General features: G+C 56.5%; 1 protein-coding gene across 11 annotated transcripts in view; it reads left to right on the plus strand.

Moving 5' to 3' along the window:
• Window positions 1-13,723, plus strand: part of PER2 (period circadian regulator 2) — a 41,336-nt gene that overhangs the window by 8,953 nt on the left and 18,660 nt on the right. For all 11 annotated transcript variants that reach the window (XR_005989322.1, XM_041765293.1, XM_041765291.1 and 8 more), the window contains 8 exons: window positions 696-925; window positions 1,608-1,670; window positions 2,561-2,712; window positions 5,101-5,222; window positions 6,014-6,215; window positions 9,004-9,055; window positions 9,952-10,094; window positions 11,726-11,804. Coding sequence is in view for 10 of the 11 variants with exons in the window: in XM_041765289.1 (XP_041621223.1) it covers window positions 696-925; window positions 1,608-1,670; window positions 2,561-2,712; window positions 5,101-5,222; window positions 6,014-6,215; window positions 9,004-9,055; window positions 9,952-10,094; window positions 11,726-11,804 (1,043 nt within the window). In the remaining variant the exon portion in view is untranslated. The remainder of the gene's footprint in view (window positions 1-695; window positions 926-1,607; window positions 1,671-2,560; window positions 2,713-5,100; window positions 5,223-6,013; window positions 6,216-9,003; window positions 9,056-9,951; window positions 10,095-11,725; window positions 11,805-13,723) is intronic.

Below are 13,723 nucleotides of genomic sequence, written 5' to 3' on the forward strand. Positions count from 1 at the left end.
CAGGGCAACACCTTCTTCATAGCCTCCTGTCTCCCTGAAGTCTCCCTTGCCCGTCAGCGGGGCCCGGGGTCTCCTGTAGCTTGGGATGGCCAAGACTTCTGAACTTGCTGCTCCCCAACATCACCTGGGGAGATTTGTAAAATGCAGGTTCCTAGGCCCTGCCAGCCATTCAGTGAGAACCTGATTTTTCCCAAGGCTCCCCACGTGCTGGGCAGTGGTCGATCTCTCGTCGCCTCCCGACTAGGCCATCAGCGATTTGATGTCTGGGGACTGTGACTATAGGATTCCACTGCCTTCCTTTTTTTTTTTAATTTTTAATTTTATTTATTTATGATAGGCACACAGTGAGAGAGAGAGAGGCAGAGACACAGGCAGAGGGAGAAGCAGGCTCCATGCACTGGGAGCCTGACGTGGGATTCGATCCCGAGTCTCCAGGATCACGCCCTGGGCCAAAGGCAGGCGCCAAACCGCTGCGCCACCCAGGGATCCCTTCCTCTGCCTTCCTAATTCAGGCAGGTAGGCGATAGGAGCTCAGTGAGTAAGAACAAAGAATCCCTGTGATTGACCCTGACTGCTACCAGCATGTTCATCGAAGTGTGGTACCAGGTTCCAGGTTCTGGGGGAGCACTCCATGAGATGGCTGCAGTGACTCCCTGCACTCTCCAAGGCCTCACGACAGTTCTCTCTTTTCCCAGCTTCGTTGTGGGACCAACATGAACAGATACACCGAATACCCACCCAGCCCCAGTCACCCCGCCCAGGAGCCCGTGGAGGCTGAGCCCAGTGGAGCTCCGCTCCAGGAAGACGTTCACATGAGCAGTGGCTCTAGCGGAAATGAAGCCAACGAAAACCACTCCCCAGGGCGGGACTCACAGGGCAGCGAGGAGCTGGGGATGCTGGTGAGGCCGCCTGTTGTCCACCCAAGGTAGGTGGGGCCCTCGGGCCACCAAGGCCGGCCACCTGGCTGTTTTCTCAGCATCTCCTCCCGTTGTTTGATTGCCTTTGAGGTCTTTTTTTTTTTTAAGATTTTTATTTTTTATTTATTTATACAGAGAGAAAGAGAGAGAGAGAGAGAGTCACAGGCAGAGGGAGAAGCAGGCTCTATGCAGGGAGCCCAACATGGGACTCGATCCTGGGTCTCCAGGATCACACCCCGGGCTGCAGGTGGCGCTAAACCGCCCTGTGCCACCGGGGCTGCCCGCCTTTGAGGTCTTTAAATAATGATTACCACGTTTTTCAACATTTAAGAAAACCTCATTGACTCAGAATAACTAAAATTTACTATAACGATGCCACGGTTGAAATTGAATATCCAATCGCCAATAGATAGATACCCAGTGAGTCTAGTAGGATCTTAGGAGCAGAGGAGTCCGCAGCCCTGCTAGCAGCCGGGAGTCTAGAACATGAACTTGCTCAACTAGTCCTTCTCCCAGTACATAAAACTTGGAGGCCTTATGCTCCAGCTTTCCCTTAACCTTGTATTATTTTGTGATTGTTTTACTACATGTGACTACACGTGTGGGATCGTGGTCACGGTTGGATGGGGAGAAGCGGGTAGAGCGCACAGTCCTCTGAGTCTGGCCTTAGTTCTTGTGCTTCCATTACAGTCCAGGTGCCTTTGGCCTCATGATGGCGAAGTCTGAACACAGCACGTCTGCAAGTGGCTGCAGGTAAGGCCAGTTAGAAGTCCCTCAATTTAGGATCCTTACAGAAATGGAGATTTGTTATTGGAGGTTAGTTTTGGGGTAATGGGACATTTTTCAGCCTTCTGCTGGACCCTGTTGGTCCGCTCCGCTGTCTCTATTATGAGCCAGCTGCACCCTCTCGGACCCTGGCTGTTCAGGGCCCCTAGAATGCTCCAGATCTGGATCCCCTCTTGCTCCACTGTGCAGGCCTTGTCTGCATCCTAGACACTTCCATCTGGAACATTCTTCCCCTTTCTTAGGTGTTTGTAATGAAGGTGTCCTTAATTTCACATCCACAGACATTTTTATGTCACCCCTGGAGCAAAGTCCGGCTCTCAGGCCTGAGTGTGTGGGCACCTTAGACCGGACCTCCAGCATTCTTTCTGCACCCCCTGCTCTAAACAGGAAGGGCCCACCTGTTTCATCTTCCTCCCATCTCTGTATCCTTAAGTTTAGAGGCTCTACTTATGAGTCTTTCGTCTCCGAAGTCTGCTATTTTCTGTAATCTCCATCACTCCCTCCTTTTCTGTCTGACAGGGCAGGAAGGCACAGCTCTGAGGCACGGAGCCCACTCCATCCTTGGGGACAGAGCGCCCAGGTGGGGGGCGGGTGTCTGCAGCCCTTAGTGATTCTCAGCTGGGGCACTCTGTCTCCCTGCAGAAGATGGGCAGCAGCATCAGGAGACATCTTTGATTGTCACATTTGGCGAGGGTGCTTCTGGCCTGTGGCAGGGAAGGCCAGGGATGCTGCGCATCCTGCAGGGCTCCACAGAGAACCACGTGGATCAAAAGATCCTAGTGGCCTGGTTGAGGGATGGGACTAGAGGCATGGGAAGGAGGAGTCGGGAAGCTAATGTGTGATCGCCTCTTTAACAGCGAGCAGTCTGCCAAAGCGGATGCTCACAAGGAACTGATAAAAACCCTGAGGGAGCTGAAAGTCCACCTGCCTGTGGACAAGAAGGCCAAAGGGAAAGCCAGCACGTTGGCAACCTTGAAGTACGCGCTCAGGAGTGTGAAGCAGGTGAAAGGTACGTCTGGTTCGTGTACTTGTCCCAAACTTGTAGAAATAAGTTGCATTGTGTCGACTTTCTAAAGCCCAACCCTGAAGTCGCAGAAGGAAATTCTAGAAGTCCGATGAAATCACAAAGATCGGAAACCCTTATTCTTTGCAAGTTCTCTACTGTACTTGACATTCAGAGAAAAAAAAAAAGTAGAAAACCAGCTGATAAAAAGGTATTTACAGCATAAAGTTTTTGTGCTCTGGGCTGGGGTCAGGTCATATTCAGGGTAGCCCGCATCCTCCAGGCTCAGGCTGGAGCTGAGCTGGAGTTGACTGAAATGTGTGAGCAGCTCGGAGCAGAATTTGAGTAGAACATCCCAAGGCGTGGAGCTGAGGGCTGGTCGCTCCTTTGAAAAATAACAGGAGATACCAGGAGGCTATTGCCAGATCTTACCCTTACAGGACAATACTTGAGAGCTCCTGCATGTAAGACCTTGGGCAATCTGTTCTCCTGTTTGTCTAGAAATGCGTGAATTTCCATCAAGGTTGTCTTTTCAAGCAGGAAGCCATCACCGGTGCTCAGTAGTGACCTCCACAGTCCGCATTCCGCTCCCATTTGTGGGCTTGCTTGGGTCTTACTGTTAGGTGGCAGGATATGTGAGAGCTTTAGGACTGGTCCGCGGTCTAGACTGAGGCTTTCACCTGAGAACCCGGGTGCAGAAGCCTTCATAGATGCGGTGCTGGAATCTGTGAGCAAACACTGCAGTTTCCAAAATAGTTGCATCATCGAGCTCAGATGCTTGACGTTTCGGTAAACTCCAAGCCCCTTAAATAACTTCCAACAGCCCTGAGTCTTCCTTCACTTGCTGCTGCAGCTGGACTTCCCCTGAGCAGGTATTCCCTCCTCCCCACCCCATCCCCTGGCTCTCAGGTACCTGCAGGTGCCTCTGTCTCCAGGACACGTAAGGAGCACATTGCCATGGAGGAGGCACCAGCATTTCTAGCGAGCCAAGACTGCCGGGCCAGCTCTTGTGGAGACACCCATCCCTGGGGGTTTGGGCCGTGACCCCTGCGTTCGGGGTCATCGCAGGGTGCTTTAGCTCTAGGTGGTCAGAAAGGTCCAAACAGCCTTGTTTTTTGGTCTGTAGCTGGGAATGGGGACGTGAGTTTTGAGAGTTTTTAAAGTTTCCTCCAGCGTTGCAGAGAAAACAGCAGAAAGCTTGGAGGAAGTGCACACGTGTGCGTTCCCAATCTTACAGCAGCGAACGCTCAGGTGAACCCTTTCTTGTTACTCTGGAAACCACCCACTCCTGCACTTTGAGGAATCTCTTAGCTGTTTTGGTCCCTTAAGACCAGCAAGCAGAGACAGAAGCCAGGCCGGCACCGCCTGGGGGCAGATGAGGGAGGTGCCCTCTCCCCGCAGAGGTGGGAGCCCCACCCCTGCTCTACCTACTTTGCCCCCGTGTACACATTACTCGCACGCTGAGGTCCCAGTGGACTCGGACGCTGGGAACATGCACGAGAGCAGAGAAGCGGCGACGGCTGAGATAAAGGTCTAACGCTGCCTTTTTTCTGGGATCAGCTGTTACTGTCCCAGGGCAGGGCTTACAGGCAGGGCAAGGCTCGTCACCGGCAGCGTGGATACAAAGACATGTTTCACATAGTGCTCGTATCTTCGGACGCTCCGACGGCTTTTGTCAGGAGGGCGGCATTGCCTGTCCCGTGTGGTGTGCGGAGAGCTCGCGCAGGGCCCGGAGGGCCACGTTGCTCTGCAGGCCGCCGGCGAAGGCTGCGTCTGTTTGGTGACGGTTAGTACAGCAGCGACAGACACTGTGCCCGGCCAGCCCACCCGAGGAAACTCCCACGCTGCAGGAGGAGGAGGTTCTCTGACGGGCGGAGCTGCCGCCACCCCTCGCCGGGGGCTCCCCCACCCTCAGGTGCCGGGTGAGAGGCCCGGGAGAGTCTGCTGTCCGAAGCCGCAGGTTGCGTCGGGAACAGTCCGTGGCGGTGCTGCTTCTCGTGCCCCGTGTCTGAGCGGCGGCTTCTGTCTGGATGGACGTGCCTGCCGGGGCTCCCGAGGAGCAGGTGCGGGGGCTGCCCAGGCGTCCCCAAGGGGAAACGTCAGCCTTGTGTCCTGATCGGGGACCCTGCGGGCAGAGGCAGCGTCGGTGGAACCGTGCCCGTGTTACTGAGAGTAGTGTGCACTTACACCATTAAAAAGTTCCGTAATCAAAGGTTTCCGGATTTTTCAGGAAAAATAAGACAGATTTCTGTTTGCTTTGCCTTCACATTTCTCTCTTCCTTCTCTTGGCGGCCCGGGAAGACAGTGTGCGTAGCGCACTTTTCCATGAGAACAGTAGAGCCCCCGACGCAGGGAGGGAGGGCCCCTTCTCAGGCCTCCCCGTCTCTCCTGCAGCCAACGAGGAGTATTACCAGCTGCTCATGTCCAGCGAGAACCACCCCTGCAGTGCCTACGTGCCCTCCTACACCGTGGAAGAAATTGAGAGTGTCACCTCCGAGTTCATCGTGAAGAACGCGGTAAGAGTCTGACTCGAGTGACGTCTTCCCCCCCAGGAAGCTGAGACCCTCGTCCGCTGAGCTCGCTGAGCCTCTGCAGCCAGTGGCTTTGTAGAAACGGAGTTCGGGATTTCAGGAAGTGAGCTCATACCCTGAAAAAACAGTGTAAAGTCAGTGATTCAGACGTAGCAGCTGTTGTGCAGACTCGCCCTGTTTTCTGTGTGATTGCCCTTCTCCCGTGGCCGACTCCACCCCCAGATCTTGCGTGTGTAAGAGTGAGCCCCACCCTCACCCGGGGGTGACCAGGTGACCTTAGGCTCATTCAGAGGAGGGGGGAGGAGAGGGCGCCCTGGGATTTGAACTCAGCTCATGAGACTCCAAAGCTCATGCATTTTTAAGCAACCCATAGGGGTCGGGCACTCTTGGGGGTCTGTGCGCCTACTTCTCCGTCAGAGAGCAGACATTGGGGCAGGTGGGCACCCAGACACACTGACCTGGTCTGGAGAGAGTGGGTTCCCTGATCCTCCCCATCTCCTTCCTCCAGTGCCCTCACTGGGGCTGAACCCCCTGGGAGCTCTGGGCCAGGTCACCAGCCAGCAGGGAGGGAGCCGGGGTGGGAGCCTCTAGCTGCCCAGGCGGCATCGCCCCCCACCCCACCCCGCTCCACCCTGGGGAGGAGATGGGCTGGCAGAGGTTTGGGGCTGCCAGCCCAGGTGAGAGGGAGGGAGCCCAGAGGCCTCCCCTGACCCCCCCAAATCTGTGCCCCTCAGGGAAGGGCAGCCTGTCCTCATGCAGCTCCTTCTTCCTTGCAGGGTATGTTTGCTGCGGCCGTGTCCCTGGCCACCGGGAAAATCCTGTACATCTCTGACCAAGTTGCCTCCATCTTTCACTGTAAAAGGGATGCCTTCTACGGCGCCAGGTTCGTGGAGTTCCTGGCGCCCCACGACGTCAGTGTGTTCCACGCCTCGACCACGCCTTACAAGCTTCCGCCCTGGAGTGTGGGCCGTGGAGCAGGTGAGGGCCTGGGGCTGCCTGGTCTCATGCACCCGTGGCGTGGGGACCGTGGGGGGCTGCTGCCTTCCCAGGGCAGTGGGGCGAGGAGGGCACTCTGGCCCACCCCAGATGGGGGGCGTGCGCCCTACCTCCCCCCTGCCAGAGACCGCCCGGCGCACCTGCCCGGCAGCTGTCCCAGGCCAAAGACGGAAAGCTGCTAGTTCAGGATAAGCTCTGGAGAGTAGTCGTCTGTGCATGAATTTCAGAGAGGCAGAGCTGTTTCGGGAGACTGGGAGGGATGTTAGGCATCTTAGAAACGAAGTTCTGAGAAGCTGAAGTCCTGGCACGAGCCGGCGGAGTGTGGCTAGGCCGTGGGGCGGAGGGCGCCCTGGCTGTCAGCTGCAGGGACGCCCACGGGCTGCAGAGAGCGCTCCTCAGCGTGGCCAGCCACGCAGCCACGTCCTCCCGTACCGCGAGCTCCCCAGGCCCGGCAGGCAACCTCTGCACGGTGGCCACCACCCCAGGCCACAGGCTGGCAGTGCGGCCGCAGCAGGCTTTTGGCCCCGCTGTCCCGGCTCGAGCGGTTAACCGTGCCACGTTCTGGAATTTGACCGGGAAGGCTTGGGGTCTGGAAGGCTTGGGAGCTCTCAGGGGCCAGTGCCTTGCACGTAGCGGGGGCAGGGCGGGGTGGGTGACCAGACCAGTCTCGGCAGGAGCCGGGCCCTGGGAGGCCCCAGCAGCACAGGCACGTCCTGCAACCCTGGGCGGCCCCCAGAAGCCCCTTGGAGGGGACTCCTGCAGCGTCTGCCCGCCCGCCCTCGGGCCTCCGGTGGCTTGGAGCTGAAGCTGAAATGCAGAGCAGTCAGGAGAGATGATGGGAGACAGGGGGACCGGGAGGCACCCCAGACGGCTGGGACCTGGGTCATGACGCGGCAGGAGGCTGCCCGGGCCATGTCACCCGGAACTGGTTCCTGGTTCCCTTTGGCTCAGGGGTCAGCATCTCTGCTCACATCAAATGCTCCTCAGCCCTGCTTCCCGCTGGAGTGTGGGCCCCTCTCCTCCTCCCATCTCCTCCTGCTCCCAGTCAGCTGGCCGGGCCTCCTCCTCCTCCTCCTCCTCCTCCTCCACCTCCACCTCCACCTCCACCTCCACCTCCACCTCCACCTCCACCAATACCACCACCACCTCCCCCTCCACCTTAACTCTACCTCCACCACCTCCACCTCCACCACCACCTCCACCTCCACCTCCTCCTGCACCTCCACCTCCTTCTCTACCACCACCACCTCCACCATCTCCACCACCTCCTCCTCCACCTCCACCACCTCCACCACCACCTCCTCCTGCACCTCCACCTCCACCACCACCACCACTACCACTACCACCTCCACCACCTCCACCACCTCCTCCTCCACCTCCACCACCTCCACCACCTCCACCGCCACCTCCTCCTGCACCTCCACCACCACCACCACCACCACCACTACTACTACTACTACCACCACCACCTCCACCACCTCCTCCTCTACCTCCACGTCCACCACCTCCTCCTCCACCTCCACCACCTCCACCTCCACTCCTCCTGCACCTCCACCACCACCACCACCACCACTACCACTACCACCACCACCTCCACCTTAACTCCACCTCCACCAGCACCAGCACCGTAGTTCCCTGGCTGTGCTTTCTTGACAAACTTGGGAGTTTGCTTTAGGGCTGACTCATGAAAAGAGGAGATATTCCTTGCTCTTGGTTTTAAACAGAGAGCCACCTGCCTTCTCCCAGAATTCCCACCCAAGAACTGTCCAGTGAGGTCCCTGAAGCTTGCAGTGCGTGTCATGAGGACCCATAGGTCACTGAGTGGGACGGACCTCACTCCACACGCGAGTTTACAGCATGAACAGTCTGGCACCATCTTCCTGGCATGGTTTCCACTGAATTTTTACCTGAATAAAAAAGAAGAACCAGGTGACTCCTCCAAGGCCTTTCCCGGCTGGTAACTTTATACCATTTTCTCTAACTAGTGATTTCCTGCTTTTCCTCTTTCTTTCGAATAGAGGAAACTTTATATAAAAGATGAACATCAAAGATTTCTTTTATAAGAAATAAATGTGGAAAACGCCATTCCCTCATCTCTGATGATGCCACCATGTGACGTCATGTTTTTGCTAAGTGTTTCAGATTTCAAAGTAGGTTAATATTTTAGCAGAGAAATTTGATATAAGCTTTGAAATGACCTAAGTTGCTTCTGTCAGAACTGAATAACCCCCCCCCCCCAAAGTCATAGGTTGAAATGCTTAGGGCTTTACTTGCAAAAATTCTGCTTGTAAGTATGTCTCCCAGAGTTCAATTCCTAATTAGTTGGTGTGTTTGTGGCAGTTTATGAACCATTTCAAAACTGGTAAACTTCTGGGGCACCTGGGGGATCAGTGGTTGAACATCTGCCTTTGGCTCAGGGCGTGACCCCGGGGTCCCGGGATCGAGTCCCACGTCCGGCTCCCCGCAGGGAGCCTGCTTCTCTCTGTGTCTCTCATGAATAAATAAATAAATAAATAAAATCTTAAAAAAAAAACTGGTAAACTTCTGGTGGTGAACTTTTAGCATTTCATAATTTGGTATGTGCTATACTCATGAAATACGTTTGCTTGTAGTCAGAACCGTAATGAGTGATCTCTAAGGGCTTCGCTCTGTGCTCCCGTAAATAGGCGTTCACGCCCGATTCCCTGCTTGTCTGTAGCCTGCGGGAGGCAGAGCGCTGTCTGTGCTGTGTCGTGCAGTGGGATGGGTGACTCTGGACTCTCTCTCTTAGATTCATTTACTCAAGAATGTATGGAGGAGAAATCTTTCTTCTGCCGTGTCAGGTAAGCCCGCGATGGGTGTTCCAGAGTTGGTGAGGGCACGTTTTCTCCTGAGCACTTCTTGCAAGGTTGAGGAGATGTGGGAGTGCTCCCCCCCAGTTGTTGGTGTGCCGTGACCCCCTGTGCCCTTCTGCACCCCTGTTCTTCAGGGTATAAGCTCTCTGCCCCTGCCACACAGGGCGCATATTTCTCAAAAGTCTGTGTGGAAACACCAGTTCGACAAGCTGAATTTTAACTGTGCCCTGGGCGTTGAGGAGCACGGTCAGCACTGGGATGACCTCAGGGCGCCACATGGAGAGCCTGAGCAGCCTGGACTCGGTGTCCTTCACCTGGGAAACCGCCCGAGGGCCCTTTACTGAGAAGGCGTGTGCCCCAGGGTCTGGGGACCCCAAAAGCACATGCAGCCTTTAGTTCAAATGTGCATTTTTCCAGGGAGAGTCCACAGCTCTCCCAGCAGGCTTTTGGCCCAAAACAAGGTGACTTGTTTTGAGCGTCCGGCTGCAGTGTCAGGAGTGACTCCCGCCACGACTGGCACTCGGAGAAGCTGGGGCTGGGACCTCACTGTTGAAGCGATGTCTTTTTCCTCAATTGAACTGCACATTGCTCCAGAGAAGGGCTCTTGGAAGACCTCTCAGTGCCCCGGGGCTGCTCACTCTTTGATCGACCCTTAATGTCATGGAAATGGGGCGAGTGGGGCGGAAGCACAGCCCGCAGACCCGGGGCAGCATGTCCAGCTTGGCCCGGGGCCCCAGGCGAGGAGCCTGGCTCCGTTTCTCAGGCTGCCGTACAGCAAGTAGAAGGACCGCTATCGTAACAGCCGCTGCGGGGAGAGGTGACCGGCAATAAACGACGGGTCCTCTGTCCTAAGTCCAAACCTCTGACCGGGCCTTCCTCCACAGTGTTGGGAAAAACCACGAGAACGAGATTCGCTACCACCCGTTCCGCATGACCCCTTACCTGGTCAAGGTGCGGGAGCAGCAGGGCGCCGGGAGCCAGCTGTGCTGCGTGCTGCTGGCAGAGAGAGTGCACTCAGGCTACGAAGGTAACCGCCCAGTCCGGGGTGGGGGGCGTGGGGCACGGTCTCTGTCTGGCTCCCCAGTGACTCCCCTGGTTCAGACCTAACATCAGAAAGGCTGGCCTCTCCTCCAGCCTTGGGCAGGGTGTCTGTCTCCCTCTAGGGCACACCCACCTTTGTCACCTGGGCCTCCCTGTAGCCCCTGCCGTACCATCTCCGGAAAGGGTCTGGGTGCCGGCACCTCCCACAGTGACCAGGCCACCGCTGTGGCCGAGAGTGCCTTCCCCTTTCCCAGCCGCTGCCTTCCATCTGAGTAGTGAGAATGGCCCCAATGGTCCAGGTCCCCCAGCCCCTGCCTCCCCCATGCACCCCCACGCCTGAAAGGTGCAGACACACCACTGCCTGCTCAGAACCAAGCCATTCCCCTCCCAAGAGATGAAGTGCTGACCTTCCTCCTTCCCCACCTGGGTGCATCCTACCTCCCACTGCGTTTCTACCCCCATGGGCACTGGCTTCTGCAGGCTGGTTGGCTGCCCAACACCCTGGCTTTGCTCCTGCTTTCTGCCCTTCCTCGCCCTAGAAGGCCATCACCACAGCACAGTGATCCCACCGGCTGTCCATCCCTGGTCCTGCTAGCTTCTCAGGGCACCCCTTCCCCGAAAACTCCCCAAAACTGGGTTTTCCTTTGAAGCCCAGAGGGCCCCAAGGCACTCTGCCACCCCGATTCTGTCCTTCTGGTGCCGCCCTCCTCCTGAACTGCCTCATGACATGGTCCTTGTGCCGAACCAGCCGCAGTACCTGGCCAGGAGCCCAAGGTCCTCACCCTGGCCACTCAGCCAGCCACGGGAGAGCAGAGAGCAGTCGCCACGTGTAGCTACTGATCCACAGGGATCTGCTTTAGGCCACGTCCCACTGTGCTCCTCACCTTGTCTCAGGGGTTAATGAGGTCACGCTGTAAGAAGGTATTTCTTAAAACTAGGGGAAGTGTCTTAGGGACGTGGCTCTCTTTCAGATGTTTGGTGGGTTCTTCCATAAAGATGATAGAATGTTCTCTTCCAAATATTCAATAAAGACTTAGGTTACTGAGATTTCAACATGTTACTCCTCGAAACGACCTGAGTCTCCTTCAGGAATGAGGCTCTGGAATTCTGAATGTTCTGTGCATGAATTTGGTGGTTGAAGGGAAAATCCTGGATGTATGATTTCCTTTCTGCAAATTACTCTATCAGCTTCACCCACCCTAGAATCTATGAAGTCCCCAGCACAATGATATTTGCTGAGAATTTTGAATCTGAATAAAAACAATTTGTTCAGCTCACTCTCGTCGGATCTTAAAAATCATGAATTTGGCCTCCCAGCCTGATTTTGCTGAGAGAAGCCTATGCATCAGCACAGGGTTCTGTTAACGTGCCAATTCTTAGCTTTCTAGACTAAACCTGTCCACAAAAAGTTGGGAAGGCCGGCTGGCGGTCACCCAGCATAGGGTCGGCCCTGTTCCCGATGCGGTGGGCTCTGTGCTTCAGGTCCATGTCTGAATTTCCTTCCTTAGCTGCCCATCGCTCTGAATCTATGTGGTATTTTCTAGTGTCTGTATCATGACTGCATCAGGCGTGTTATTTCTTAGAATCAGAAACTTGTGTAAAATTCTCTTCTTTCAGCCCCTAGAATTCCTCCTGAAAAGAGAATTTTTACGACCACACATACACCAAATTGTTTGTTCCAGGACGTGGATGAAAGGTAAGTACCGTGACGCCGGCCTCTCGGCCAGCACGCGCCTCTTGCACTTGGCTTGTCTTGGAGGCAGCAGATGCGATCACGTGATATTTAGCGTTTCATCATGATCTCGGTGGTTGCTTAATGGCAATTCAGTAAAGCTCAATGGATTTTCATGTTTTGGACGTTGAAGCTGCGTAGCTAAAGCGAAGGCTGCATCTTGGCTTTACTTACGTGATAATTCACCAGAATGTTGAACCATTGGCAATGAAATCATCCTGGAATTGCCCTAAAACCCTCCTGGGAGATGAGCTTTGTGTAAATGGGGCATTCCGGGGAGCACCTGGTAATCATTCTAATTGAGTCTGTCTTTATTATCCTGTTTGAACTCATTTCATAATCTCACGTGAGTAAAGGAGGTTACAGCCAGGGAAGGTGTGCCTGGGACGGTGTTGGGGTGGAAGCTGGAGACGCCGTCGCAGGATCCCAGCAGAAAGGCGTCTGCTGGCCTGGGTGCCACAGACCGGCCCCGGGGATCACCTCCCTTCCCACCCAGAGCTTTGCTCCGTCTCCCACCAATGGGCCATAGCTGGTGCCGATGGCGTTTCTTGGAGTCGGGAGCACTGCGTCCTGAGAGGGATCCGGGCTCCGGCTGTGGGCCGAGGCCCGCGGAGCGCCTTCCCCCAGCTGCTCCTGCGCGAAACAGAAAATACTGCTGGCTGCCGGGGTCATGGGGAGGAGCTTTCCTTGGGAGACCCAGGGAGGAGGGCCTAGAAGGGCCAGGGTGGCCAGGGTGGCCTCCACAGATGCTGTCAGGGATCCAGTCTACCCCACTGCCCACGCCTGGCCCGCGGCCACCAGGTACCACCCTGGACACAGGCCACGGAGCCTCCTGGGGAAGAGCTGCTCGCAGGCAGCCAGGGAACCATCGGCCTCCTGCTCTGGCCGCGGTAGAACCATCGGAGCATCAGGTAGAACCATCGGAGCATCAGAGTTTCACGGTGCAGGTTCCCGGGCCACACCTGGCCCCGCCCAGCAGGGTCTTGGAGGGTGGGCCCTGGGGGCCCCATTCATAAAGCAAACCCAGGACCATGATTTATTCCTCCAGAAGCCTGAGAACGCGGCCCACACACCACCGCGGGGGGCACTCCCGTGCAGGAGTGAGCGGCTGGGGAGGGTGGAGGGGGTGGAGGGCGGAGGGTCTGTGGAGGAGCCAGGAGCCGCCTTAGCAAAGCCCTGCGGGGGGGCCCAGCCGCAGAGCCCAGGACAGCTGGGCAGGTGGCCAGGACTCCCCCACCTCCCTTCTCCCTTCCCCTCCTCTTCCTTCCTCCTGCTCCCCTTCTTCCTCCTCCTTCCTCCCTTCCCCTCTTCTTTTTCCTGCTTGCCCTACTCCCTCCCCTCCTCCTCCCTCCCCTCTTCCTCCTCCTTTCCCCCTCCTCTTCCTCCTGCTCCCCCCTCCTCCCTCCCTCCTCCCTTCCCCCTCCCCCTCCTTCTTCCTCTTCCCTTCCCTTCCTCTTTCTCCCTTCCCCCTCCTCCCTCCCCTCTTCCTTCCTCCTCCCTTTCCTGTCCTCTTCCTCCTGCTACTCCCCTCCTCCTGCACCCTCCTCTCATTCCCCCTTCTCTTCCTCCTGCTCACCCTCCTCCCTTCCCCTCCTCCCTCCTCCCTTCCCCTCTTCCTCCTGCTTCCCCTCCTCTTCCTCCTGCTTCCCCTCCTCCCTTCCCATCCTCTTCCTCTTCTTACTGCTGATCCTCCTCCCCACCTTTCTCCTCCCTTCCCCTCCTCTTCCTTCCTCCTGCTCTCCCTCTTCCTCCTCCCTCCTCCTCTCCCTCTTCCTCCTCCCTCCTCCCTTCCCCCTCCTCTTCCTCCTGCTCACCCTCCTCCCTTCCCCTACTCCCTCCTGCCTTCCCCTTTTCCTCCTGCTCTTCCTCCTTCCTCCTCCTCC

This window comes from Vulpes lagopus, chromosome 8 (assembly GCF_018345385.1).
Source record: "Vulpes lagopus strain Blue_001 chromosome 8, ASM1834538v1, whole genome shotgun sequence".
NCBI lineage: Eukaryota > Metazoa > Chordata > Mammalia > Carnivora > Canidae > Vulpes > Vulpes lagopus.